This window comes from Panthera pardus, unplaced genomic scaffold (assembly GCF_024362965.1).
Source record: "Panthera pardus isolate Hobbes unplaced genomic scaffold, ASM2436296v1 HiC_scaffold_11, whole genome shotgun sequence".
Taxonomy (NCBI): Eukaryota; Metazoa; Chordata; class Mammalia; order Carnivora; family Felidae; genus Panthera; species Panthera pardus.
Window position 1 is genome coordinate 1,965,665 of NW_026526666.1, and position 27,535 is coordinate 1,993,199.

Sequence of the window (27,535 nt, forward strand, 5' to 3'; positions counted from 1 at the left end):
ATGTTTTTCTCCCTGCACAGCATACTTTCCCGCCACATTCTTCTTCTTTTTTTTTTTTTTTTCTTTTTTTTTTCACACTCTTCTTCTAATAACTTCTACTCATCCCTCTGGTTGTAACTTAAATGTAATTTCCTTAGGTCTTCCATGACCCACCTTCTCATGTAAACTGCTTTTCCACCTTTGACTCTTATTGAATCCAGTACTTACATCAAATTATAATTATATACATATTTATACTTGTTTGTATAACATCTCTCTCCTTCATTAGATCATAGACTCAACTATGGCAGAAATCATGACTCTTGTTACCACTTTGTAACATACTGTAACTGTACATAGCACAGTGCCTGCCTTAAAGTACTCTGTCACTATTTGATGAAAGAAAAAATACACGAGTGATAGATGAATGCAAATGAATAACCAGCATATTGTGTTAGAAGTAAAGCTGTGTCCTAATAGTTCTTCCACAGTAATGGAAATCTAAAACTTGCAGAAACTATTTTAAAACTTCTATTAAAATTTAAAAGAACCTAAAGAAAAAAATTTTTAAAGGAAGCTATTATTCAAAACTTTCTTTTCCTTCTTCCCTCTCTCTTTCTTATCCCTCCTAGGCCTATACTTTAACCCAGATTTTGTTCCTCTTCCTTTCTACTTCACTGAGATAAAGATAATTAATGAGATTGCTTTAAGAAAACAGTAAGCTGGGACACCTGGCTCAGTTGGCTAAGCAACATACTGTAGATCTCAGCTCAGGTCATGATTTTGTGGGATCATGGGATTGAGCTCCGAGTCAGGCTCCTTGCTGATAGCCCGGAGACTGCTTGGGGCTCTCTCTTTCCCTCTCTCTCTGCCTCTCTCCCACTCATGCTCAATGTCTCTCAAAATAAATAAAAATGATCTTTAAAAAAAACCAGTAAGTTAAAATTTTATAATATTCAGGTAGCAGTTCCTGGAGCTGGTTGTTTGTTTAATTTTTTTTTAGTAGAGCTAATACATTCACAAGGCTCAAAAATAAAAAAAGTATTGTAGGGGAGGAAGAAAATATCTTTTTCCCACTACCCTTCTAGGTTCTCTAGCTGGAGCCCTGTGAATTCAACTGCAATAGAAAAGCATACAGATTTATTTAATGTAAGTTTTACATGACACAGGAGCCTTCATAAGGAAACGAACACCAGGACAAATAAATTTGACTGTTTTTATACAATGATTGATGAAGAATGGAAAGTCCTGGAAAAGTGTGATAGGACAAAAGGGTATGAGCTAATAGTACTGAACTACAGGAATCTTACCAAGGCCTGTTCATTTGGATTTCTCTTGGCATCCCTTTGTCTTCGGAGACAAGGATGCTCCTTTCCTTTAGGTATAGAGAGTACCTTTCACATGAAGGTCTTACAACATGCTTCAGAGGAAGAGAAGTAGGTCAGAGAGTCCTTCTGCCACCACTGTTTCTAGGCACTGGTTCAGGGGAAACTGGACAGATAAAGAGAATCCTTCCTGCACCTGCCATTTCTCAAAATCCTTCAACTTAAGAATTCAGTATGCTGGGGTGCCTGGGTCGCTCAGTCAGTTAAGCGTCTGACTTCAGCTCAGGTCATGATCTCATGGTTCGTGGGTTCGAGCCCCGCTTCCAGCTCTGTGCTGACAGCTCAGAGCCTGGAGCCTGCTTCCAATTCTGTGTCCCCTCTCTCTCTGCCCCCCCCCCCCCCCGCTCCTGCTCTGTCTGTCTCTCTCTCAAAAATAAATAGGCATTAAAAAAAATTCCAGGGGCACCTGGGTGGCTCAGTTGGTTAAACATGGGACTTCAGCTCAGCTCATTATCTTGCAGCTGGTGAGTTCGAGCCCCACCTTCAGGCTCTGTGCTAACAGTTCAGAGCCTGGCCTGCTTCAGATTCTGTGTCTCCCTCTCTCTCTGCCCCTCCCCTGTTCACACTCTGTCTCTGTCTCTCTCTCTCAAAATATAAAAAGATAAACATTAAAAAAAATTTTAGGGGCGCCTGAATAGCTCAGTCAGTTAAACGTCCGACTTTGGCTCAGGTCATGATCTCGCAGTTGGTGGGTTGGAGTCCCACGTCCAGCTCTGTAATGACAGAGCCTGGACCCTGTTTCAGATTCTGTGTCTCTCTCCCTCTCTCTCTAACCCTCCCCTGCTTGTGTTCTGTCTCTCTCCATCTCAAAAATAAATAAACATTAAAAAATTTTCAATAAAAAATTTTTTTAAACTCCAATATGCCAATGTCCCATATTTTGGGGTAGTATGTTCTGAACTCTGTCAGTTTATAATGTCAGTTCTCATTATTTTCCGTTGTTATGTGCAAATAATACAACAACACTGAATTATTGAATTTTGAACCATTGCTTCTAAGGGAAATACAGGGTTACATTCCTGTGAGACCATGGTCACAACATTTTCATTAACTGATTAATATAAAATCTCATTCTATGTGTGTTTCTGTTTAAGAAACTTTATTCAATATATTTTGTGGATATCATTAACATTGAACTCACAGCCAACACCAACAGCACTATAACTCATGCCTGAACAAAGCTTATCCAACACATGTAGTTTCCCTGTAAGGCACATCACAACTTTCTTAGGTCTAAACAGCACTTCAGCTATCCATTTTAAACAGCAAAATTACCAAAAAAAAAAAAAAGCCCACAAAAAAAACAAAAAAAAAAGGGAGAGAGAAAGGAAAAAAAGAAAACAAAAAGTCACAACAATGCAAAAACATGGTACTAAATAGACCACAAAAAGAACATTTGTTTACAATATGAGAGCTAAAACAAGAAAGCAAAACATCATCTTGTTCAACCTCAGCTGGGAATGTGTGTATAGAAAGACTCAAATTTTTTCTTTACCACTTTGAACGTGTCTGCAAATGAATGCAAACGCATTATATTGAACTGCTTTTTAATTTGGAGGTTACAAATTAATTTCAGTAAGTGGGAAATTTCACTGTTATGAAGTCCATGAATAATGAAGATTGACTATATATATAAAACAGTGAAAAATTTATATCCCATTCCTTTCCCCTAAAGGCTCAGATCCTTCCTCCTTAGAAGTAACCACTATTAAGAGTTTCTTGTATATCTTTCTAGAATTTATTATTCATATACAGGCAACTTAAACATATTTGTATGTTACTATTTTATCATTATTTATTTATTTATTTATTTTAGAAAGAGAGTGAGCATGTAAGTCGGGGAGAGGGGCAGAGGGAGAAAGAGAGAGAGAGAGAATATCTTAAGCAGGCTCCAGCACGGAGCCCAATGCAGGGCTTGATCTCATGACCCTGAGAATCATGACCTGAGCTAAAATCAAGAGTCAGCCATCCAATCGACTGAGCCACCCAGGTACTCCAAATTTTTTATTATTAATTTTGAAAGGGTCGAGACTATGCCACAGTGGCATAAGGATTATTGTGAACTAAAGACATTTTGAAAATCAATGGATGTGGGAAGAGGCTTTGTCTCCATTCCCCTTATTTTCCTAAAAGCAAAGCTTCCCAAAAGAATTCAACTGTCCTGAATCTCCTCCCAAGGAGTTTCACCACAGGGGAAGATTAACTCTTATAAAGACAAGAAGTCAGCACAAGTCAACACCTGGATAAGAAATCACCTCAAGAGACATTGTTATAAAACTACCATATATCCCACTTATTCTCCTAAGGGCCCATTCATTTTTCCTAGAAGTCCTCTGTTCTCCCATAAGTGCCCCTCTACACCTCCCCATTACCTATTAAGATGGTATATAAACTCCAAAATCTAACTACATCCTTGAGTCACATTTCTTTGTGAACTCCTGTGCATATGTACATACTTACATTTGTTTTTCCCTCTTGCTAAGCTCTCCATTGTCCATTAAAATTGCAAGCCCTCAAGTACAAAATCTAAGAGGATACAGGAAGGGGTGCTTGGGTGGCTCAGTTAGTTAAGCATCTGACTCTTGGTTTCAGCTCAGGTTGTGATCTCACAGCTTTGTGAGTTTGAGCCCCACGTCCAGCTCTGTGCTGGCAGCTCAGAGCCTGCTTGGGATTCTCTCTCTCTCTCTCATTCCCACTTTCATAGCCCCTCCCCCACTCATGCTGTCTCTGTCAGAATAAATAAACTTAAAATTAAGATGATACAGAAAAATATTTTCCTCCCTAATAATTTCAAACAGCAAATGATAAATTGTACAAAAATTGATCCATGGGGCACCTGGGTGCCTCAGTCAGTTGAATACCCAACTCTTGATTTAGGCTCAGGTCATGATCTCATGGTTTGTGATAGAGCCCTGCATTAGGCTCCGTGATGTCAGTGCAGAGCCTGCTTGGGATTCTGTCCCTCTCTCTCTACTCCTCCCCAATTTGTGCGTGCATGTGTGTGCTCACTCTCTTTCTCAGAATAAGTAAATAAACACTTAAAAAAAATGATCCATGGTAGATAGATATGTGTATTTGGGCAGCACTTGTGTCATGTAACCAAGAACTCATCAATTTCTAGGTAGCAAAAATGTTATGGTCTCTAAAGTAAGTACCTAGTAGCTGTCATCAAACAATTCAGAGGCACATTCAAAATGGTACTATGATTAACACCATGCATAACTGAAGGTCGTTTGTTTTATAGTATCTCTAAAAGCCTAACATCCCGTTCTCTTAACCAATATTTTTAAAATCAGTATTATTTTTAAATCAATGATAATTCTTTTAACTGTCTCTTCTAGTATTAACCTTCAGATTTCTAATATATTTGTATGCTATTTTTTTTTAGTTTATTTATTTTGAGAGAGAGAGTGAGCGGGGGAGGGGCAGAGAGAGAGGGAGGGAGAGAGAGCCCCCAAGCAGACTCTGCATTGTTAGCATAGAACCCAATGAGGGGACTCGATCACACGAACCATGAGATCATGACCTGAGCTGAGATCAAGGGTCAGACACTTAACTGACTGAGCCACCCAGGCACCCCTGTATTGCTATTTTTAATGGTATGTACTTACTATTATGGTAATCAATGTTTTAAATGTCTTGCCCCAACACCACCCACTCTCATCCTCAAAATATAGTCAGTGATCTAGTTGGTTAAATCAGTAACTACTGATTGCATTGAAGGAGTTCAGAACACAGAACCTCAAAACATGTTGCTGTGGCATACTGACTATGCTGCGTTAAAAGCATTTGAAAAATAGCACCTGCAAGAAGGACATTCTGATTTTCCTTCTTTTTCTTAAAAGCAGGAGAGAAAATTCCCTCGTGAAAGATATCCTCCCTATATCAGAAGGAAAGAGAAATTCTTGCCACCAAGGACACGAGGTCAAGGCCAAGATCAACCTGTACAAACAAACCTTGTTAACCTAACCCCATATCACATCACTCACTTAATGGCTCCAGCCAAAGCCCCTTTGCCTAGTCACATTTTGCACAATTTAGTATTCTTTGTCCAATTCAGTATACAAGCATTCAACTTGATTCTTTAGGTCTTTACTTTTCATGTGAAGACTCCCAGATACGTGTAAAAAAGATGTAATTAAAACATGCATGTTTTCTCCTGTTAATCTGTCTTCTGTCAGTGAAATTCATAGGCCCAACCAGAGACCCTAAGAAGGGAAAGAGAAATTATTCCTCCCCTACAGCATTATTCTGATTCTGTGACTCAGGATGAGTCCGACTCTTGATTAAAAGTAAATTACCTGATTAAAATAATTGATTAAAAGTAAATATACTTTTTCATATTTCTTTTCTATAGTTGTTAATAACTCAGAAGTAAATTTAGGGGCACCTGGGTGGCTTATTCTGTTAAGCATCCAACTTTGGCTCAGGTCATGATCTCACAGTTCATGAGTTCGAGCCCGCGTCAGGCTCTGTGCTGACAGCTCAGAGCCTGGAGTCTGCTTTGGATTCTCTCTCTCTCTCTCTCTCTCTGCCCCTCCCCCACTTGTTCTCGGTCTCTCCGTCTCTCAAAAACAAATATTAAAAACATTTTTTTAATGTAAATTTAACATGAAGCACCATATCATAAACCTAATGTGTCATCATTAGGTGGTGTCATGGCTCCCCCTCTGCCAAGGCTAAAATTAGTTGTAGTTTCAGGAAACCAAATTTACCTGGATCAGTTTTCTCATCTTTAAAATAGGTGTAACAGGGGCGCCTGGGTGGCTCAGTCAGTAAAGCATCTGACTGTTGATCTTGGAGTAGGCCATGATCTCAGGGTTCCTGAGTTAGACTCATGTCCAGCTCTGCACCGACAGTGTGGTGAGGAGTCTGCTTTGGATTCTGTCTGTGGGTCTGTCTGGCTCTCTCTCTCTCTCTCTCTCTCTCTGCCCCTTCCCCGCTCATGCTCAGTGGCTTTGTCTCTCCTTCTCTGTCTCAAAATGAATAAACTTTTTTAAAAAATAAGTAAAATAGCAGTAATACTTATGTCTTCTTCACAAGGCTCTTAGAATAAGCAAAGTAGGAGAAAGAAGAAGTGAATTTTGAAAGCCATTTGTAAACTTGACCTGTGAGAGAACTATAAAGCAAAATAATTATTAAACCAGGGGATTTGAAAATTGAATTTGCGTGGGGCCAACGGAGAGATTGCACTCATGATCCTGAGATCAAGCCCTGAGCGGCGATCAAGAGTAGAATGCTCTCGGACCGGGCCACCCAGGTTCCCCAGATACTGAATATTTTTCATTGAAAACAAGATTCTAGACTTCATTCCTCTAACTGACTTTGGGCAAATCTTTTCATCTTTTCATACAGACACATCTAAGTTAATGAATAATTATGAAATGTTTATACCGATAACACAATTTATTTGGATATATAACAATTAGTAAACAATTTGTACTCTTCGACAATGTCCAACTACCTACCATCTCTGATCGTGTTTGTAAATGCGACATTAACTACATTAGTAGCTATGCACTGTCCCCACCGACAGCGCAGCAGAAATAACTAAGTAGGCCACTGCCAGAGCAACTGGCTTCCTGAAGACACAGGAGACTAAGGTGGGAGTGCAATACATATGTGGTAGATCGAATAACAAAAGCAAAAGTTCGAAACCGATCGGAAATTAACAGGATTCATTAAATGACGGCCGAGAACACTTGGGTCACCGTAGGAAAGCTTTGTTATTTCGGGAAGCTTGGCACACGCCATTACTTAACGTTACCCTGCTGGCAATCGGGCCTTTCTCTGGCTGAGAAAAGGTTTTCGGCCGGTTGGGGTTCCCAGCGCGCTTTGCGCGGCTCTTGGCGGGAAAGCGACGGTAGGGGGATCACACGGCCCTGTAGCGCCTCCGCGGGCGACCGTTGAAGGAAGGCGCCTGCGCGTCAGGCAAAGCGCGCGCCGCACGGTGCCAGGTTTCTCAGCGGCTGGCGCCCCTCAGACCTTACGTAATGTATTTGTTTTCTTTCCTGTTTGTTTGTGTCTTCTGCGTTTCAAGCTCTTTTTCTGTCGCTTCACAACTACTTTTAAGCTTCTTAAATTCTTAATGGTGAAACGGGGCGGAAACGTGAGCCTGCTTCTTTTTCACGAGAGGTTCAAGATTAGGTTAACTCCAGTGTCTAGTCCGGGCTTCAGGGTCGATGACAGTAAAGCGTGTCCTCTGGGACCTCTTCCAGTGGAATTGTCTGCTTAAGACAAGGGAAACTGGAACCCCCAAATGAAACTTACGTGAAAATACCAGTTGTAATTGAGAAATCAGAATCAGCCAAGAAAGATCTGGAATATTTTCCATTCCGCTTTTTGGGGTGGTTCCGCAGAGTAGGACAGTATGTTTTTATACCCAGAGCTGGGCTGAATAAAGTTCAGTTAAGGAACCTGACTTGAATCAGTCGTTTGAAACTATAAATGTAAAACAAACAAACAAACAAACAAAACTTCTAAGATTATTTTAAAGAGTCTGGCAGGGGCCGTTTTCATACCTACCTAACTGCAATGTAGTCAGTACTCGAATATTGTGATTGATTTCTTTATGTAAACATTATTTACATGAAATTGATCACATAAAATTTATTTTTATTCACTTAAAGTTCTTTCTGACTTTACATGTAGCCAACTAGAATATTAGCGATACAAAAAAGATCTGAAGTTAAAGCTCGCGTTTCTGTCACAAGGTTGAATTAAGGAAAAGACTTTCCCAGAAGATGGCCACTGCGCAGTTACATAGGACTTCCATGGTATGATTTCTTGTATTTAAAAATATTTTAATGTAGCTAATCTTATTGTTTCCTGGAGTCTTTTATGTTTAAAAGTTAGAGCCAACTGTTTGAAGGGTTTAATGAGATCAGGAAACTCCATGTTTTAAGAAAGGAAGGTATTTGCTAAACTATTTAGAATCCATGGAGAATTGTGTTGGATGTTTGATGCATTGCATTAAATCACTGGTTCGTATCCAATTTACACTAGGTGTTAATGAATGCTATTCTGTGGTTTTGATGAAATTATCATTCTTAGCAGTCTAGTCCAAGGAAATGAATGTGCATGCCTCACAAAGATAAAATTCTCATCTTTGCAATGTTCTTGTGTTACAGGGTTATGTGTGTCAAATCTGGTTAGTAACTAAAGAGTTACTGCAATCTATCATGTATTATGCACTTACAGACTGTTAATCTGCAAGAGGATGTTAAGAGGATTTTTAAGCACTTTTTGCATTTTACCTTTAGGCTGCTTCCCTGAAATCACTTTTGCCTCTTAGAAGCCACCCTGACTTTCTGGGTTAGAAATTCTATGGGAAATTACCATGGTTCACCACTATGGTTAGAAATTCTTTGGGAAAGTACCATGCTAACGCAAAGTTAGATCTACCTGAAGTTTGGGAGGATGTTATTTTTAATAAATCTAAATAAAATGTTTTAATTTTCCTGAAATTTAGAGTGCATTGGTATTTCCCAATAAGATATCAACAGAGCAGCAGTCTTTAGTGTTAGTGAAGAGGCTCCTAGCAGTTTCAGTATCCTGCATCACCTATTTGAGAGGAATATTTCCAGAATGTGCTTATGGAACAAGATATCTAGATGGTAATGTAATGTTTATTTTTTGTTTCTTTCAACTTTGTTCATGTTGATTTTAAAACCTGCTTTAAACATGTTGTTTTTATTTTAGCTTGCTTTAAGACTGTATAAATTTTTGCCTAGAGATCTTTTTTTAATAATAGCTTTAGTGAGATGAAATTCACATACCTGACAATTCACTCACTTAAAGTGCACAGTTGAATGATTTTTAGTATATTCAGATTGGTGTGCAACCACTACCATAGCCAATTTTAGAACATTTCATCACCCCAAAAGGAAACTCCATACTCACTAAGTCATTCTCCGCTTCCCCCAACCTCCCCAGTCCTCGGATTCCACCAGCCTGCTTTCTGTCTCTATGGATTTACCTATTCTGGGCATTCCCCATAAATAGAATCATATAATATGTGGTCCTTTGTGACCAGCTTCTTTCACTTATGTTTTCAAGATTCATCCATATGGTGACATGAATCAGTCCTTCATTCTCTTTTATTGTTGACTAATATTCTATTATATAGAATGTTTATATTGATAAGCAAACATTGATGAATGTTTGTTTCAGTTGTTTACACTTTTTTGGCCATTATAAATAATGCCACATTCATGTACACATTTTTATGTGGACTAAGTAGTTTTTAAAAAGTATGTTCAATACCTTTGGAAGCACTTAATCCTAAAATTTTTCCTTAGTTTCTCAAGTTTAATTTCACCTGACATTACTCTTTAATGATGAAGTTGGTAGGTAAAAACATTCTATTATTTATTGCTTTGTATAGTAGTAGTATATGTTCTTGTGTTATTTTGGGAAGTAAAAATAATACAGCCTATTTATACTACAGTAATAATTCATTACCCAGCACATAGTGTGTACCTAATTTTGTGTGCCAACTATATGGTGGGCAATATGTTAAGCACTATGTTATGTATTACAGCTTGTTAATTCATATTACAGGCCTGTGAGTTAGCTATTACTCCTATTTTTCAGATAAGGAACCTGAGACAGAGACAGAGATCTTAGTCCTTTCCATTGTATTACCTGTTGCTTCCTTGCAGGTCTCTATCTCTCACAGCCAGTTAACTTCTTGGCCTTTTACAAGAATTTAATTGGGATACGGGCCCATGCAAATACTCTAAAACTCTTGGATAATGATGGCGTGAAAACATTATATCTAACTTTTAAGTATTCTATAGCTTTTAAAAATTAATTTTTTTTTAACGTTTATTTATTTTTGAGACAGAGAGAGACAGAGCATGAATGGGGGAGGGTCAGAGAGAGGGAGACACAGAATCTGAAACAGGCTCCAGGCTCTGAGCTGTCAGCGCAGAGCCCAACGCGGGGCTCGAACTCACGGACCGTGAGATCATGACCTGAGCCGAAGTCGGCCGCTTAACCAACTGAGCCACCCAGGCGCCCCGAAAAAATTAAATTTTTTTTGCCCATCACATGCATCCTAATCATTTTGATGCCATTTTATAATAAGGATAAAAAGATTATTTATTTCCATAAGACCTTTCTTCTTTTAAATTATGTTAATACCAATCATCTGGAAGTTCATTGCCATTGCATAATATATATCTAATACACAGCTGACGAAAATAATTTCACTTAAATTTCTAGGTGCTTGGGTTGCCTGGGTGGCTCAGTTGGTTAAGCATCTGACTCTTGATCTCAGCTCAAGTCTTGATCTCGGGGTCACGAGTTCAGGACCTGCGTTGGGCTCCATCGTGGGCCTGAAACCTACTTAAAAAAATAAAATAAAATAAAATTTCTGCTTGCTTACTAATCTTAAGTAGTTCTATATTTATATCATTTTGGTGTTTAGATCTTTGTGTGAAAATTCTGAGAGAAGATAAAAACTGTCCAGGATCTACACAGTTAGTGAAGTGGTAAGTAAAAGATTACCTAATGATATGAAATTATTTTTCTCTTAAATCATTTTTTTTGTACCTTGGATACCTTTCATTGTCTAACCCAATTTTAGTAACTACCCCTTTAACACTAGGTGCCATTTTTGCAGGTCTTTGGATCTTTGCATTAAATTTTTTCTTTAATTTTAAAGAAATTAAAATTCTGGCTCAATAGGTAGAGCATTTGACTTTTGATCTTGGGGTTGTAAGTTTGAGCCATACATTGGGTTTAGAGATTACTTTAAAAAAATAAAATCCTAGGGGTGCCTGAGTGTCTCAGTCGGTTGGGCATTTGATTCTTGGTTTCAGCTCAGTTCATGATCTCACGGTTCATGAATTCTAGCTCTCCATCAGGCTCTGTGCTGACAGCGCAGGGCCTAGTTGGGATTCTCTCTCTCCCTCTCTGTCTGCCCCTCCTCACCTCTCTCTCTCTCTTTCTCTCACACACACACACACACACACACAAACACACACACACACACACACACACACACACACACAGTAAATAAATAAACTTAAAAAATAAAATAAAATCTTAAAAAAAGGGAGCTTTTTTTTTTTTTTTAAGTAAGCTCCTTGCCAAATGTGGGATTTGGACTCACAACCCTGAGATCAAGAGCTGGATGCTCCACAAACTGAGCCAGCCAGATGCCCCAAGAAGGGAGCTTTAATAAGAAAATTTTGTATTATTTAGTAATGAGATAATATGGAGACTTATTAAAAGAATTATTTTCTGGAAAAGCATTCAGTCTAAAAATGAATATTTCATTATTTTTTAGGATGCTAGGATGCTATGATGCTTTACAAAAAAAATACGTAAGTCAGTATCTCATTGTCTTTTTTTCTACAGCTTATACTCTATAAATGTAACAGCAATAGCCACAAAGTAGAACATTAATTTAAACTAATTTGGGCATAGGCCAGCCCAAATTACTGAAAAGTTTGAACATTTGAATATTTTAAAGACTAATATTCAACTCAATTTAAAGCCGATAGAATTAATGCTTAACAAATTTTGCCAAGCCAGTTTTAGTTAACACTTGGTTGTGTTAATAATAACACTTATTAACTTACAAAAACTTAATGAATTAAAAAAAACTCTTTTAAAATAGTTTATTAGTTTCACATGCCTTCTACAATTTTGTTTATACTAATAATTTAATAAATTGTTTCTTCATGAGAATTCAAAAATAAATTTCTGTGTAGTCTAGGTTAAATTGTCACAAATCATAAATAGGTGAAATTTCGATTAATAAGGGTTTACTGTAGATTATAAGCCTTTTTGTATACTTATGTTTATATTAACATATATAAAGAAGTCCATCTCTAAACAAAATTGTAAAAAAGATATAATTTTATCCATGGTCACTAACCTCCCTTATTAAGGCATTAAGTATTTAATACTCATTAAATATTAAGTGCCTGCTATGTGCTAGACACATACTCCAGGTAGGAGCTGGGTGAACTAACAGTGGTCAGCGAAACAAAGAGAGCCCTTTCTATAGTGGGAAAACAGTCAATAAAACAAGTAAATCAGATAATTTCCAATTGTGCTAAATGCCAATAAAATATTTAGAAAAAGTGTGTTGCAGGTGGAGAGGTAGGGTAACTTTCGATAGGATAGGAGCTTCTCTGAGTAGGTGCCATTTAAGCTGAGAATTGACTGAGAAGAAACCAGCCAGGCGTTGACTTTGGGAGAGAATATTCCCGGCAGAAGAGCAAATACAAAGAGTTGAGGGAAGTTTAGAGAGTTCAAGGAACAAAAAGAAAGCGAGTGTGAATGGAATGCAATGAGCAGTGGGGGAGGAGGAGTCGTTTAGAGGAGCCTGGAGAGACAGGCAGGGCCAGAGCTTTCAGGACTATGTAGGTGAGGGGTTTGAATTATATTTTAGGTGCCATTTGAAGGTTTTGAGTAGAAATGTAACATCATTTAATTTACATTTTAAATTAAAAATCACTGTGGCTTCTTTCAAGACAATATACTGTGGAAGGAGAATAAGATGGGAATCAAGGAGAGTGTTGCTTAGTCCGTTAATGCAGTACTGGTGAAAAATCACTGTGGCTTAGACCAAGAGGCAGAGAAGGAAATAAATGAAAAGATTCAGGATATGTTTGGCAGTAGAACTGATTGGACTTGTTGATAGATTGGTTGTGGAGTATAAGGAAAAGATCCAAACCAAGGATGACTCTTAGATTTTTGTCCAATTACTTTAGTGGGTGATTTCCTATGATTCTCTATTCCTCTGGTTTCCAAAGCTTCTTCCCTTTATTAAATGAACAGAGTTCTGAACTCTACTTTTCTCTTTTCAAAATTAGTTCTAACATTGGTAAGGTTTAATGTGTTATTTCATAATATATATTTTCCTTGTAACTGGCAGAAATACCCATGTTTGCTTAAGTCAGTGACATGAATTTCAACCTTTAGTAAGTCAACTAGAAATAGCTATTTGGGGGTGCCTGGGTGGTTCAGTCGGTTAAGCGTTGAACTCTTGATTTCACCTCAGGTCACGATATCACAGTTGTGAGATTGAGGCCCACATTGGCTCAGATCTGAGCATGGAACCTGCTTAAAATTCTCTCTCTCCCTCTGCCCCTCCCCCAGCTTGTGTGTGCACAGGTTTCTCAAAAATAAAAGAAAGAGAGATATTTGGGGGACTAGAGAAAGATACATAATGTATTGCTTTATATACATCATATTTTCTGCAAGGTTATTTCTTACTAGGAATAAATGTTGAAATAAGGCGAAGAATTCTTATGATCCATCATGAAAAAATATTTTATGGAGTAAAAGTAAGATTTTTGTTCTTTGTTATATTTCAGCTAAGGATGGTTGTTCTAGCTGTAAGTATTTTTAAATTGTATGTTCTTTTTTAAAGACGTCAAATTTGGCCTTGCTTGTTTAAATAACACTAAAACCAACAATTGATTATGTCACTTTATTCAAGTAAATGATCTATTCAGTGGGGGGAAAAGTAACAAATTAATATTTTGGGAGGTTATTTTGTATTTTGTTTTGCTGAATCCATTTAATAGTTTCATCTAAATATCCAATTTAGTTCTCCTTGAATACTTAGCCTTATATAAATAACTCAATTATAAATTATTTTTAAATAGGTATACACCAATCCAGAAGACCCTCAGGTAGGTGTACTTAGGTTAGTAAAGAAACATAGTATCTTTAAAATCTAAAAATAACATAAGATTATAATAATATCCTATGCTTTTACTTGTGCTTTAATCAATACACTTTCACATATATTTTCACATTTGAACCATTTGAACCTCGTAAAGGCCTTTTGAGGTAAGACAAGGCTTGTATTGTTATCTTTAAACAGATTAATACACTTACTACCAAAGAGACTGTGTGACTGCCCTTGGCCACTAAGCCAAAAACCAATAGAAATAACTTAAAACTCCTGATTTCTGCTTCAATATAATATTCTTTTTATGGAATTTTGAAAGAGGTTGAGTTTGACAAAAATAAGATACTTAACACTTGCACTTTGGATATTCATCCCAATTCAGTCACATCCACCTGTTCATCTGACAATTAAAGAAGGTATTACAAGAAATGACAGGGAAAACCAAACAAGAAACAAAGGGGAAAGATCTGTTGAGTGCCTACTATTACTAGGCTCTGTTCCTTGAAGCTTTATATGCATTATCTCATTTATTCATCATAACCTTCATGGGGTAACTACCATTATCATCTCCACTCTAGATAAGGAAACCTAGATACAAGGTTTCTTGCCAGAGGTCACAGTGGCAGAACAAGAATTTGGACCTAAGAAGTCCAGTTCATGACCTTGGTGCTTAACCATTGCACAGTAGCTATTATAGTGTTCCATTCAGTCATGGAGAAGCAGCTGTTTTTAAAAAGAAAGAGCTGATCCCCATTCCTATGTGAGCACTGAAATAGAAAGAAAGCAATAAAAAAAAAAAAGCTTCGAGAGAGCTGGCAGTGTCTTTTCTTTGATACTCATGCCTGCAGTTAATGCTTAATATATGTCCATGGTGACAAAAATCACGTAAGCAAATGTTGTGAATTAGTTGATTGTTCGGAAACTAACTGCTCAGAAAATATTCATTTAGTTTCAGATGTTTTATATAGTTGAACATTTTTTACTTTCAGTAAAAGAGCAACTTTGTTGATTCACTAATATTTATTGAATGTTGGCATGCCAGGCAGTTTATTAAGTGCTCTGTATAAATTATCCTGTTTGTCAAATATTCATAACCACCAATGAGATAGGTACTATTTTCAACCCCTTTTATTAGTTGGGGAAACTGAAACTTAGAAGGTTTAAATGACTTGCTTTTAGTCACAGTATAGCAAGGATTTAAGCCCTGTGCTTGAGCCATTCTGCTAGAATTAGAGATAATGCTGCCCCTCTCACCTATCTGCTAAGGAGTTCCTTTCTGATATGTATGATATCCATTGCAATTAGTAGGGGAATGACCATCTCTCCAAGACTGAAGCACCAAATCCCAAACCAAGGGAATTATTAGGATTTGAAGATTTCAGTGGACCAATAAGGGTTAACATGGCAGAAAAATTACTAAATCAGCATGAAGAGTCGTAGAAAAGCTGTATATAGCTACTTGGCTGCCAGTACTGTAAATCAGATACATAACTGCAATGTTTTTTATTTAAGACAATTTCAGAATGTTACCAATTTAAGTTCAAGTACAGTAATAATGGACCAGTCATGGACTTCATAAGGTATGGTTTTATAGTTTTCTTTTTGTATTACGGATTACCACTTATTCATATTAATACTATATTGCTAAACTTCAGAAGTACTGAAGTACTTCTGAAATGTCTCAAACACCCCCAATTAACCATCCAGGAGTGGCTGTAAAAACATCCTTTGAGTAGCTGCAAGCCCAAATTCTGTGGCTTATTATATACTATTTTAATTGTGAAACAGAGCCAAAGGGTAGGAAAGCTGTTGTATGCTTGAGTGATTAGAAATGTAATTAAAATCCATCACTTGTTTCCTTTAAACATCTTATATAAAATGCATATTAAATAAAATTATTAGTTTATACTGTTATTAATAATGATATTGATGATATTAAATCTTTCATAATAGTGACATTAAAACACATTTATGGTAACTTTCAACTTAAAAACTTAATGCTATAATAGGAATAAGAATCTCAAATAGTAAAATATAAAGTTACTAGAAGCCATACATGTCATAAAAGAAATTAATGTGTGATTCTCTTGTAGTAAAAACCAAAGCAACGATTCCAACATGTCATCTGCTGACACCAAGAAAGCAAGTATTCTCCTCATTCGCAAGATTTATATTCTAATGCAAAATCTGGGACCTTTACCTAATGATGTTTGTTTGACTATGAAACTTTTTTACTACGATGAAGGTACTATTTGTAACACGTCCTCTTGTTACCTGTATGTTTTATTTAGTATTGAAACAATTGGTTTCCATCCTAACTGATTTTAAGACCTAAATTCTAATATATTTTTTGAAATTATAAAATTTTCATTTAATATAAGTATTTGAAAAAGAAAGATTAGAAAAAATAGACTTCAAATGTATATAAGCTTCTCCAGCGATATGAACATACCCATATGAGGTACAACCTCACTCATAATTAAAGAAATAAAACAGTGAGATGCTACTTTTCACTTACCAGAGCAGTAAAACTTGTAAACCATTTCTTGGCAAGGGTGTGGGGGAAAAGTAGGCACTTTTATAAATTCTCAAGGGAATGTATGTAGGTGCAAGATTTTTAGAGGACATTTTGGCAGTATCAGAATTTTAGATGCACATTCTCTTTAATCCAGAAATTCTATAGCTAGAAAAGTGTCTTGGGAATATATTTAACACAAACATGCAAGGTTATATGTTTATAAGGATACCATGCAAGCTATTATAGAGAATGTGCTAGGGTACCTGGGTGGCTCAGTCAGCCAAGCATCTGACTCTTGCTTTTGGGCCAGGTCATGATCTTGTGGTTTTGTGAGTTCAAGCCCTGCACTGGGCTCTGGGCTGACAGCTTGGGGCCTGCTTGGGATTCTGTCTCTCCCTCTCTGCCCCTTCCCCACTCACGCTGTCTCTCTCAAAATAAATAATAAGCTTAAAAAAAAAAAATGTGCTGATTAAGTTAATTTATCCAAGAAATAATACAAATGGATTAAAAAGAAAGGTTAAAAACACCTAGGTATAGAACAGTATGATCTTATTTGTGTTTTGTTAAGGATATATACATATATGAAATATATATTTTACATGCATAATATCTTCTAGAAAAACATAAAGCAACAATAGTAATAACAACTAACATTTATTGAATACTTAGAATGTGCCAGTTTTAGTCTGAGTAGTTTATATACTTTAATTCATCTAATACCCACAATTACCCTATGGGGTAGATACTATTATTTTCCGCATTTCATAGGTGAGAAAACCAAATCAGGGATGATAAATAATTTATTCAAAGTCACACAGCCAGTCAAGTGAAGAAGAAAAAAGGTTGCCTTTCTATACTATTTGAAATGTTTTCAATCTTTGTATGTTATTATTATTATATTATGTTCTCTTCAGTTTCATGAACTTCATAGTTTACACTTTTTGCAGTTACACCCCCAGATTACCAGCCTCCCGGTTTTAAGGATGGTGATTGTGAAGGAGTGATATTTGAAGGGGAGCCTATGTACTTAAATGTGGGAGAAGTTCCAACACCTTTTCACACCTTCAAAGTAAAAGTGACTACTGAAAAAGAACGAATGGAAAATATTGATTCAGCTATTTTATCACCAAAACAATTAAAAACACCACTTCAGAAAATTCTCATGGACAAAGATGATCTAGAAGATGAACAGGAGCATTATATAAGTGTCAGTACATTTTAAAGAGTTATAAAGTACCATAGTAACAAATGTTTGACTCAATTCTAAAGACTAAAAGTTCTCGTTAATATTTGTATAAATATTGTATTATAATCATAAACTCAAGGTTGATCTGGATGTAAGAAAGGTATAGGCTTTTCATTTTAAAACTCTTTATCTTGGTGCAAACATTATTCTCAGAAATTTAAAGCACAGCTATTCTGGGGCTCCTGGGTGGTTCAGTCGGTTAAGTGTCCAACTTCTGCTCAGATCGTGATCTCACAGCTCATGAGTTCGAGCCCCGCATTGGGCTCTGCAGCTGACAGCTCAGAGCCTGGAGCCTGCTTCAGATTCTGTGTCTCCCTCTCTCTGCCCCTTCCCGGCTCATGTTCTGTCTCCCTCTCCTTCAAAAATAAATAAACATTTAAAAAAAAAAATGTTTAAAAGGAACAACTATTCTGAATGAAGTCTTGGAGGCCCAGCCACTCACCACCTCAACTACCCTCATAGTGTACTCTGAGGAAACCCCTTGGTCTGGAGCATAATTTGCAAGCCACTGAAATACTCCAATCTCCCAACTAATGTTGGAATCCTTCCTACAACACCCTTACTAGATGCTCATTTAAACCCGTGCTTGAATTCATTTGGGGCCTGCAAAATCACTGTCCTAAAGCAGGCTGGAAGTTCCTAAAAGGCAGGAAAAGTGTCATTCATCTTTATAATCCTCCAGTGCCTACCAGACTTAGGTTTACTGTGTACATTCTCAGTTTTGAATAGAAGTATGCTAGAAGTATAAGAAGTATAAATAGAAATATAAAAAAGGCCTTTTTTTATTGTTACCTTACTCCCAGAAAATCTTCCACATTAACATGATTGTTATTTAATGTAATCTTTGTTGTTTTGTCTTATCTCATTTAATTCTAAATTATGATCTTAGTACTTATATATAGAGACTGACTTTTCTGATTTAGGCTCTGCCACATCCTTATAAATAGAAAATTCAATTTTCAAACAGTTTAGTCAAAGAAAAAGTCTTCTCAAACCTAAATCCCAGTCTTGCTTTATAAACAAATAATGCTGGGATTTATGTAGCATTCTTTAAAATATTTAAAGCTCTTTGACATGTGTCACAAAAAAAAATGTATAATTATAAAGTAGACATTAAACTTGTTGCTATTTCTACCGTACCATGACTGATCTATTCTTCACTAACTTCCTGAAGAGGGTTGGGGCATATTCAGTGTGTGCTAACATATGTATAGAAATTCCAGAGATATGGGCGCCTGGGTGGCTCAGTTGAGCGGCCGACTTCGTCTCAGGTCATGATCTTGCAGTTCGTGAGTTCGAACCCCACGTTGGGCTCTGTGCTGACAGCTCAGAGCCTGGAGCCTGCTTCGGGTTCTGTGTCTCCCTTTCTCTCTGCCCCTCCCCCGCTCATGCTCTGTCTCTGTCTTTCAAAAATGAATAAACACTTAAAAAAAAAAAAAAAAAGAAATTCCAGAGATACAGCAATGATGCTTGTGTAAACATGTCTAACGCAGTGCCCTCCGACAATAGTAAGAACTAAGGATTCTTAGAGCCATTATGTATTTTTGAGAAAGTTGTATATTTGTTCTTAAGGCAACCCTGCCAAAAAGAGTAGTAGTTTTTACTTTGTCTGGATAAATGTTATACCTTGTTATAGTAATTATAGGACTTTATTTCTAGCAAACGTAAGGTAGTTATACTGTTATGTTATATTTAACCTTCATAAAACAAATTTGTTCATAAATACTTTTGCCCAGTTGTTTTAATTTCTTTTCAAAATGTGTCCATTTTTTTTATTCATGTAATTATGTAGGATGATTTTGACATTGAAACTAAAATGGAAGAGCAGAAAAAAAACCCTGGATCTTCTGAACTTGGAGGTAAGAAGTTAATGAAAATGTAGATTGATTCACTTCCAATTCTATTTCATACCATTTTAACTCTTTTTTTTTTTTTTAACAGAACCAAGTTTAGTTTGTGAGGAAGATGAAATTATGAGATCTAAGGAAAGTCCAGATCTTTCAATTTCTCATTGTCAGGTATAAATTTGATAATTCATCTCACTTTTAACTTGCTTTTTTTCCCCAAAAAGACTTGCTTATATAGTTATCTAGTTATTTTTCAGGTTTTGTTATTATATTCAAGGTCTTTTAGGATAAAATTAGGTCTCAAGAATGCTTTTTAACAAAACTTGAAAAGTATATATTGCAAAGTTTTGAATTTTTGTGGATTTATTTAGTAGTAAACCTAAATACTGTTCATAGAATCTCAGAATTTCAGCTAGAGAATCTTAAGCAATTATTCTACCACCTTTTGTGCTTACAAATGGAGTATATAATACATTTTTATTGCCTTGAGAAGACATGTTTAATTTTGTTTTCCGTAGACAGTAAAATCTTGATATAACATTTAGATAAAAAGAACTTGAAAATAATGGGACTGAGTATTGTCCACCTTCCTCTGCACATCTCCTTTCTCCAATGAGGGTGAGCTAAAGTTCTTATCTTCTGGAAGAGTAGTGTAGTGCCCAATGATCATTTGGGACTTTTTCAGTTCAGTGAATGATCGACTGTATACAGGGTCAGTTTCATTATTTTTACCTTTACATTTTTTGTGACAGTAAAAACCACTCAAAATTATTGGTTTTCATTAAGATAATACCCTAGATTTTACGTTACTGAATTTTAGAGCCTAGTATTATGTTATGGAAAGTTTTTATTATGTTATATGATTTTGTGTAATTATTTTCTTTTCTAGTTTGAACAGTTAGTCAGTAAAACATCTGAACTTGATGTATCTGAAAGCAAAACAAGAAGTGGAAAAATCTTTCAGAATAAAATGGTAAGTGTCTCTTTAGATTTGTTTTCCATTTTAACCTTGTAATTTTTCCCCACGTGTGAGTTTATTTTGCTTCTTAATCCTTTCTTTATTGGACCAATATTTAGTAAGCGCCTATTATGTGTCAGGTACTTTTACTAGGTGTTGGAGATATAATATGAATAACACATTGTTCCTACTCTTAGCTAAAAGTTTAGTAACTGGAGCAGTGATATAGGGCCACGGTAGCAGTCTGAGTAGGCTACATGGAGGCACAAAGGAAAGAATGGTTACTTTGAAGGTGCATGAAAGAGGAGAATTCAGGAAAGGCTTTGAGAAATGACACTATCATCCAGTCTCCCAAGGAGACTTCCTAGAATGCCAAAATATTCTCATGTTCTATCTTGTAAATGCATTGTCTTGTTAATGAGACATAAAAATTAATGTTTTGTACATATTTTGCATAAAATGAATCTCATGTTTTTAAGGAAAAACCCACTGCTTTATTTTAGTTTTCTATTTTTATTAAATGGAGATTTATATTTTATTTTAAACCTTTAAGTTACTCAAATGTTCAGGTATGAAGAAAAACCATTCTATAAGATATTATATCCAAACTCAGGAAACAAATAGCACACCCTAACAGTATATTGGCATTTCTTCCCAACTCCTCATTCAGTGACATCATGTTGATAGCTTAAAAGTGGAGATGATGAGAATATCCACAGCATGGAAATCTGTAAAGGCCTCAACTCAGGATTTGTTACTCCTAGAGAACTGGTTGTTAAACATTTACCAGCACACCATTGATTATAGTGCCATTTTTAGGTGTTCTTTTTTCTACATTCTTTTTTTTTTTAAGTTTTTATTTTATTTTTTTAGTAATCTCTTTCTCCAACTCAGGGCTCAAACTCATGACCCCAAGATCAAGAATCACGTGCTCTTCCAACTGAGCCAGCTAGGTGCCCCCTTTTCCATATTCTCAGTAGGAAGTTAAAACTGGCAGAAGGCAGCATGCAAACTAATATGCTGATGAAAGCAAAAGAGAAAAAGTTTCAAAAGTTAGTACCCCTAGCAGCAAAATGGTCTTCTAAGCAGCTTCTACTTAAGATGAGTATCCTTTACTAGGATATAGGGAAAAAATCAAGAGTTAAAAAAAAAATTATTAGGCAGGATTTCCTTGTAATGTGACATTAAGACACTTTAGGAGCATAAATTCACTTCTAAAATTGCCCATGTTGGGGCGCCTGGGTGGCTCAGTCAAACATCCAACTTCGTCTCAGGTCATGATCCTGCAGTTCATGAGTTCAAACCCTGCATCAGGCTCTGTGCTGACAGCTCAGAGCCTAGAGCCTGCTTCAGATTCTGTCTCTCTCTCTCTCTCTCTCTCTCTCTCTCTCTGCCCCTACCCCGCTTCATGCTCTGTCTCTCTCTCTCTCTCTTTCAAAAATAAATATTTTAAAAAATAAAATAAGAAGAAATAAAATTGCTCATGTTTTTTTTTGTTTTTTGTTTTTTGTCCATTAAAATATATGATCCTTATTCACAGCTGTATTCTTTTTTTTTATTTTTAATATATGAAATTTATTGTCAAATTGGTTTCCATACAACACCCAGTGCTTATCCCAAAAGGTGCCCTCCTCAATACCCATCACCCACCCTCCCCTCCCTCCCACCCCCCCATCAACCCTCAGTTTGTTCTGTTTTTAACAGTCTCTTATGCTTTGGTTCTCTCCCACTCTAACCTCTTTTTTTTTTTTTCTTCCCCTCCCCCATGGGTTTCTGTTAAGTTTCTCAGGATCCACATAAGAGTGAAACCATATGGTATCTGTCTTTCTCTGTATGGCTTATTTCACTTAGCATCACACTCTCCAGTTCCATCCACGTTGCTACAAAAGGCCATATTTCATTCTTTCTCATTGCCACGTAGTATTCCATTGTGTATATAAACCACAATTTCTTTATCCATTCATCAGTTGATGTACATTTAGGCTCTTTCCACAATTTGGCTATTGTTGAGAGTGCTGCTATAAACATTGGGGTACAAGTGCCCCTATGCATCAGTACTCCTGTATCCCTTGGGTAAATTCCTAGCAGTGCTACTGCTGGGTCATAGGGTAGGTCTATTTTTAATTTTCTGAGGAACCTCCACACTGCTTTCCAGAGCGGCTGCACCAATTTGCATTCCCACCAACAGTGCAAGAGGGTTCCCGTTTCTCCACATCCTCTCCAGCATCTATAGTCTCCTGATTTGTTCATTTTGGCCACTCTGACTGGCGTGAGGTGATATCTGAGTGTGGTTTTGATTTGTATTTCCCTGATAAGGAGCGACGTTGAACATCTTTTCATGTGCCTGTTGGCCATCCGGATGTCTTCTTTAGAGAAGTGTCTATTCATGTTTTCTGCCCATTTCTTCACTGGGTTATTTGTTTTTTGGGTGTGGAGTTTGGTGAAATTGCTCATGTTTTTGTATATGAACTCTCTGCCAAAGTATTGCTGCTTTTGAGAATCATGACTGCATTATTACTAGAAAAGGGCAAGAAATGAAAATATTTAACTGTATATACATTAAGGAAGCTATATGGAAAAGTACACTTCCCACATCAGAAAATATGCATGTCTGGGGCGCCTGGGTGGCTCAGTCGTTTGGGCATCCAACTTCAGCTCAGATCATGATCTCCTGGTTTGTGAGTTCAAGCCCCACGTTGGGCTCTGTGCTGACAGCTCAGAGCCTGGAGTCTGCTTCGGATTCTGTATCTCCCTCTGTCTCTGCCCCTCCCCCACTCATGCTCTGTCTCTCAAAAATGAATAAACGTTAAAAAAGTTTAAAAAAAGAAAAGAAAAGCATGTCCTTTTAGAGAATAGTAATATGACAGCTAACAATTTGTCATCGTCCAATATTCATTTTAAAAACTGCATAGATAGGGGCACCTGGGTGGCTCAGTCAGTTGAGCATCGACTTTTTTTTTTTTTTAAGGTTTATTTATTTTTGAGAGACAGAGCACGAGAGGGGAAGGGGCAGAGGGAGGGAGACACAGAATCCGAAGCAGGCTCCAGGCTCTGGGCTCAAACCCACAAAACGTGAGATCATGACCTGAGCCAAAGTCAGATGCTTAACTGACTGAGCCACCCAGGTGCCCCAAGCGTTGACTCTTGATTTTGGCTTGGGTTGTGATCCCAGGGTCACGAGACAGAGCCCTGCATCGGGCTCCATGCTGAGCACTGGAGTCTGCTTAGGATTCGGTCTCTCCCCCTGCCCCTCTCCCTTGCTCACACACTTTCTCTTTCTCTCTCTCAAATAAAAATAAAATAAAAACTGCATAGATAGCATTATTTACAATAGCCAAAGGTGGAAAAAAACTATCTATCAATAGACAAAATGGATAAACAAAATGTAGTATATCCATACAATGGAATATTATTCAGCCATAAAAAGGAATGAAGTACCCATATATGCTTCAACCTGAATAAACCTTGAAAACATGCTAAATGAAAGAAACCAGTGATAAAAGTCCACATATTATTTGATTCTACTCATATGAAAGTCCAGAGTAGGAATTTCTGTAGAGACAGAAGAGAATGTCTCAGAGCTAGTGGGAGAAAGGGGGAATAGGGAAATGATTAGTATACTCTACATTTAAAGAAACCAGGTATCGTATCTTAGTCGGAAATAGGTACACTATGTATAATTTTAAAAAGAAAGAAGAGAAGGAAGGAGGGAACAAACAAACCTCAGTGTTTCTTTTTGGAGTGATGAAGTATTCTAAAATTGACTGCAATGATGGTTGCACAACTCTGAATATAATTAAAATTATTGAACTGTATGCTTTTTAAAATAGATGAACTGTATGTTATCTGAATTATATCTCAGTTATATCTCAGGAAAGCTTTTTTTAAAAACTGCATATAGTTAGTTGCCTCTTGTTTTTCAAGTGTTGGTTATTCTTTGAGAAATAACCAATTGATGATTATTCTGTCTTTGTGGAGGCTAATGGAAATCAACCAGTAAAATCTTCTAAGGAAAATCGGAAGAGAAATCAACTCAAATCTGGGAAAACAGTAAGTTTTATGATAATATACAAGTTGAAAAAAATGGCAAGTATCAAACTATCATTACTATAGATTAAACTTTAAATGCTAAATATGATAATATTCCTGGATATTACCTCAGAGTACTGATATCCAAATCTTGTGTATAAATTGGTTCTAAAAAATGAGGTGATTTTAAATAAGGTGTGCTATGGTTGTTTATTAATTTTTTCCATGTAAATATATACTGATTTCATCAATGATTTGAAATAGTTGGAGGAATCTATAAAATAAAAGTCAGTGTGTCCAGAAAAATATGAATAGAATGAGAAAATTAAATATGAATAAATATGGTAGAATGAGAAAATATAAGAATATTTAGGCCATTTTATTTATGTAGAGCTAACCATTTTATTTATGTAGAGCTACAATTGGGCCAGAAATTTGATCTGAGCTTCCTAGAGATCAAAAATGAAGTAGAAATAAGATAAGTTACCAAATCAACTTGTTCCCTAAAAATATAGCATCTCCCCTCAGTACCTTAGGGGAAAGAAAAATTTTCCTGACCTAAATTTTTTAACAGTTGTTTCATATTTGGGACCTTATTGTGTACCAAGTCAGATCATATGTTTGCCATTTCTGAGATAAATATTTGTATTTTCAACTATAACTTTTAGTATTATTAGTAGGTTAAAATTAGACAACTGAATACATAAGACTGCTTTAAAGGGGTAATCTCAAAAATATTGTTAATAGTATTTTTAATTTACATATCTTAAGAAGGGAATGAAATAACCTGATACTTCATTAATATATTAAGTTGTCTGACTTTTCCCAATGTATTAAGCCTTGATTTTTTTTCAAAATCATTCAATTTGTATCATTAGTGAGGTGGGGTGTTGTTGTTGTTGTTGTTGTTGTTGTTGTTGTTGTTTTCCAGAAAAATCAAAGTTGAGTAACTCAGGGAATACTTTCAGGAATTTCCCTAATTTGTCCTCCTATTCATTCAAGATTATACATTGAATGTCTAATAGCTATCAGGCACTGCTAAGTACCAGGAATACAAAAAAAGAAAACATGATTTAAACCTTACATGGTGCCAAGGTAGAATGTTTCTCTCTCTGCAGCTCATTATTAAATCTTTTTCCCTCTTATCCCTCCAAAATATTTTGAGGACATAATGTTAGATCTTTCTGATTTCTCCAATAGCCCTAATGAAGACCTTACATTTTACAAGTGTGTACTTTCAGCAGCCATCAAGAAGATATAAATATATCAGTAATAAAATTTACCCTACTTTATTTATTTGTTTGTTTGTTTATTTATTTTTAAGAAATCTTTACACCCAGTGCGGGGCTCAAACTCACAACCCCAAGATCAAGAGCGGCATGCTCCTTGGACTGAGCCAGCCAGGTGCCCCAATTTTACCCTACTTTTAAACAACTCAGATATACTCTCTTAGTAGGAAATAGTTACACTACGTATACTTTTAAAAAGAAAGAAAGCAAGGAAGGAACAAACAAACTTTACAGATGTGAAAAAATTTAAAATTAAAAACATGTAAACTGGAAAGTATCCTTGTTTTCTTTTGACAGGTCCTTCATCACTTTGATACTTCTAGTCAAGAGTCAGTGCCAAAAAGAAGAAAATTTAGTGAACCAAAGGAACATATATGAAAATTAATTCTTCTGCATGTTTGCAAAGTTCTCAACATTTAAACTAAAGGACACTATTACTATTTTAATGTGTATTTGCCCTACCTGTGAAAAATTATATATAGTCTTAAGCAGTTAGTACACTAAAATGAATTTTTACATGACTATCATATTATCTGAGACAATCCAAGAGAACTTTTGTGTAAGATCAAAAGTACCAATGTCATAATTGATTTTGTTCATTATCTGTTCAATATTGATCTATCTTCCATTTTGATGGATACTGCCTTTAAACGTATGTTAACTTTTAAGTCAGTTTTAAAAACAAATAACGTTTATTTTGTTATTAAATTTTGGTAGGAATTTACTTTTTACTTATGTTAAAACTATACCACTTAACTGTTTGTCACTGTCATTAAAACCGTATTCTTCAGTACTTTGAGTACTGAATAGAGTGTATTAACATGGTAATACATAACATACCATTAAAAATTGGTTATCTTTTTAACATTTTTGTACTTGAAGACAAAAATGAGGACTGATTTTTAAGGTCTGGCATTTTTGGCAGCATAAATAAAATATTGTTCAGCATCTAGATAGACTCTTTCATGGCTTCTAATTTTTATTTAGCAGAAGATGTTTAGGCACTAATTCTATGATCATTTTGGTAGATGATACTTTGCAAGAGTCGAGCACACTTCCCAGAATCTTTAAGTGGTCGTATGAAAGATACTGTGCTTTTAGTGAGAAACCTGGGACGTGGTTTCAGCTTTGACCGTTTCCTTTGCCTTAGAAAAGGAAGACTTAAAACTTGGTCTGTTTGCTTCTTGCAGTTTTCAGCAGCCATATTATAAAACATACATTACCCATGGGTTTGCCAGTAACAAGCGCTGATAGAGAAGGTAGGGGTGTATGCTATGGTAGAAATGTACCTATTCCTGTTTAATGTAAACCACATAAACGTACACAAACTGACCCAGATCAGGTTTTTCTGGAACAGGAAAGTTAGGGACAAGCTAATTGTCGAAAACAACCAATTTTAAAATGTTTATTTATTCTTAGCTTTTTTGGATCCCAACACATCTCACCGAATTGTCCTAGAATACACTGCTACAATTAACACACCTGCTACAGAGGTTGACCAACAAAAACCTTTGTTGATTGGCAGCTGGTGCTAGCTCACTGAACGCTTTGATTGGACGATTTAATGGGGGTGGGGATCTCAGCTCCCTTTCCTCTCTTCTACCAAGGTTACTTCATTGGATT

The 27,535-nt window shown here is 36.2% G+C and overlaps 1 protein-coding gene across 5 annotated transcripts; it reads left to right on the forward strand.

The window, feature by feature from the left end:
- Window positions 1-6,378: 6,378 nt before the first annotated feature.
- HORMAD1 (HORMA domain containing 1) lies at window positions 6,379-26,864 on the forward strand. Of its 5 annotated transcripts, none has more exons than XM_019433064.2 (15): window positions 6,380-7,354; window positions 8,078-8,140; window positions 8,836-8,980; window positions 10,798-10,861; window positions 11,662-11,698; window positions 13,703-13,723; window positions 13,997-14,023; window positions 15,538-15,605; window positions 16,119-16,270; window positions 17,491-17,750; window positions 19,582-19,648; window positions 19,731-19,807; window positions 20,526-20,609; window positions 24,573-24,644; window positions 26,210-26,864. In XM_019433064.2, exons 2-15 carry the CDS (start codon window positions 8,108-8,110, stop codon window positions 26,288-26,290), a joined length of 1,188 nt encoding a protein of 395 aa, XP_019288609.1. In that variant the 5' UTR covers window positions 6,380-7,354; window positions 8,078-8,107; the 3' UTR covers window positions 26,291-26,864. The 5 variants fall into 5 exon arrangements, with proteins under 5 accessions (XP_053745921.1, XP_019288609.1, XP_053745920.1 ...); XM_019433066.2 differs by having other exon boundaries at window positions 7,289-7,354; window positions 8,016-8,140; XM_019433065.2 differs by lacking the exon at window positions 6,380-7,354 and adding an exon at window positions 7,381-7,499.
- The last annotated feature ends 671 nt before the right edge of the window (window positions 26,865-27,535 follow it).

What these genes read in the sequence shown, in the direction of transcription:
- HORMAD1 (XM_019433064.2), top strand. Translation starts at nt 8,108, where the DNA reads ATGGCCACTGCGCAGTTACATAGGACTTCCATG. An exon ending in AGTTACATAGGACTTCCATG is followed by an intron (nt 8,141 to 8,835) that starts GTATGATTTCTT and finishes CCTGAAATTTAG; the next exon opens with AGTGCATTGGTATTTCCCAA. An exon ending in ACTTTTTTACTACGATGAAG is followed by an intron (nt 16,271 to 17,490) that starts GTACTATTTGTA and finishes CACTTTTTGCAG; the next exon opens with TTACACCCCCAGATTACCAG.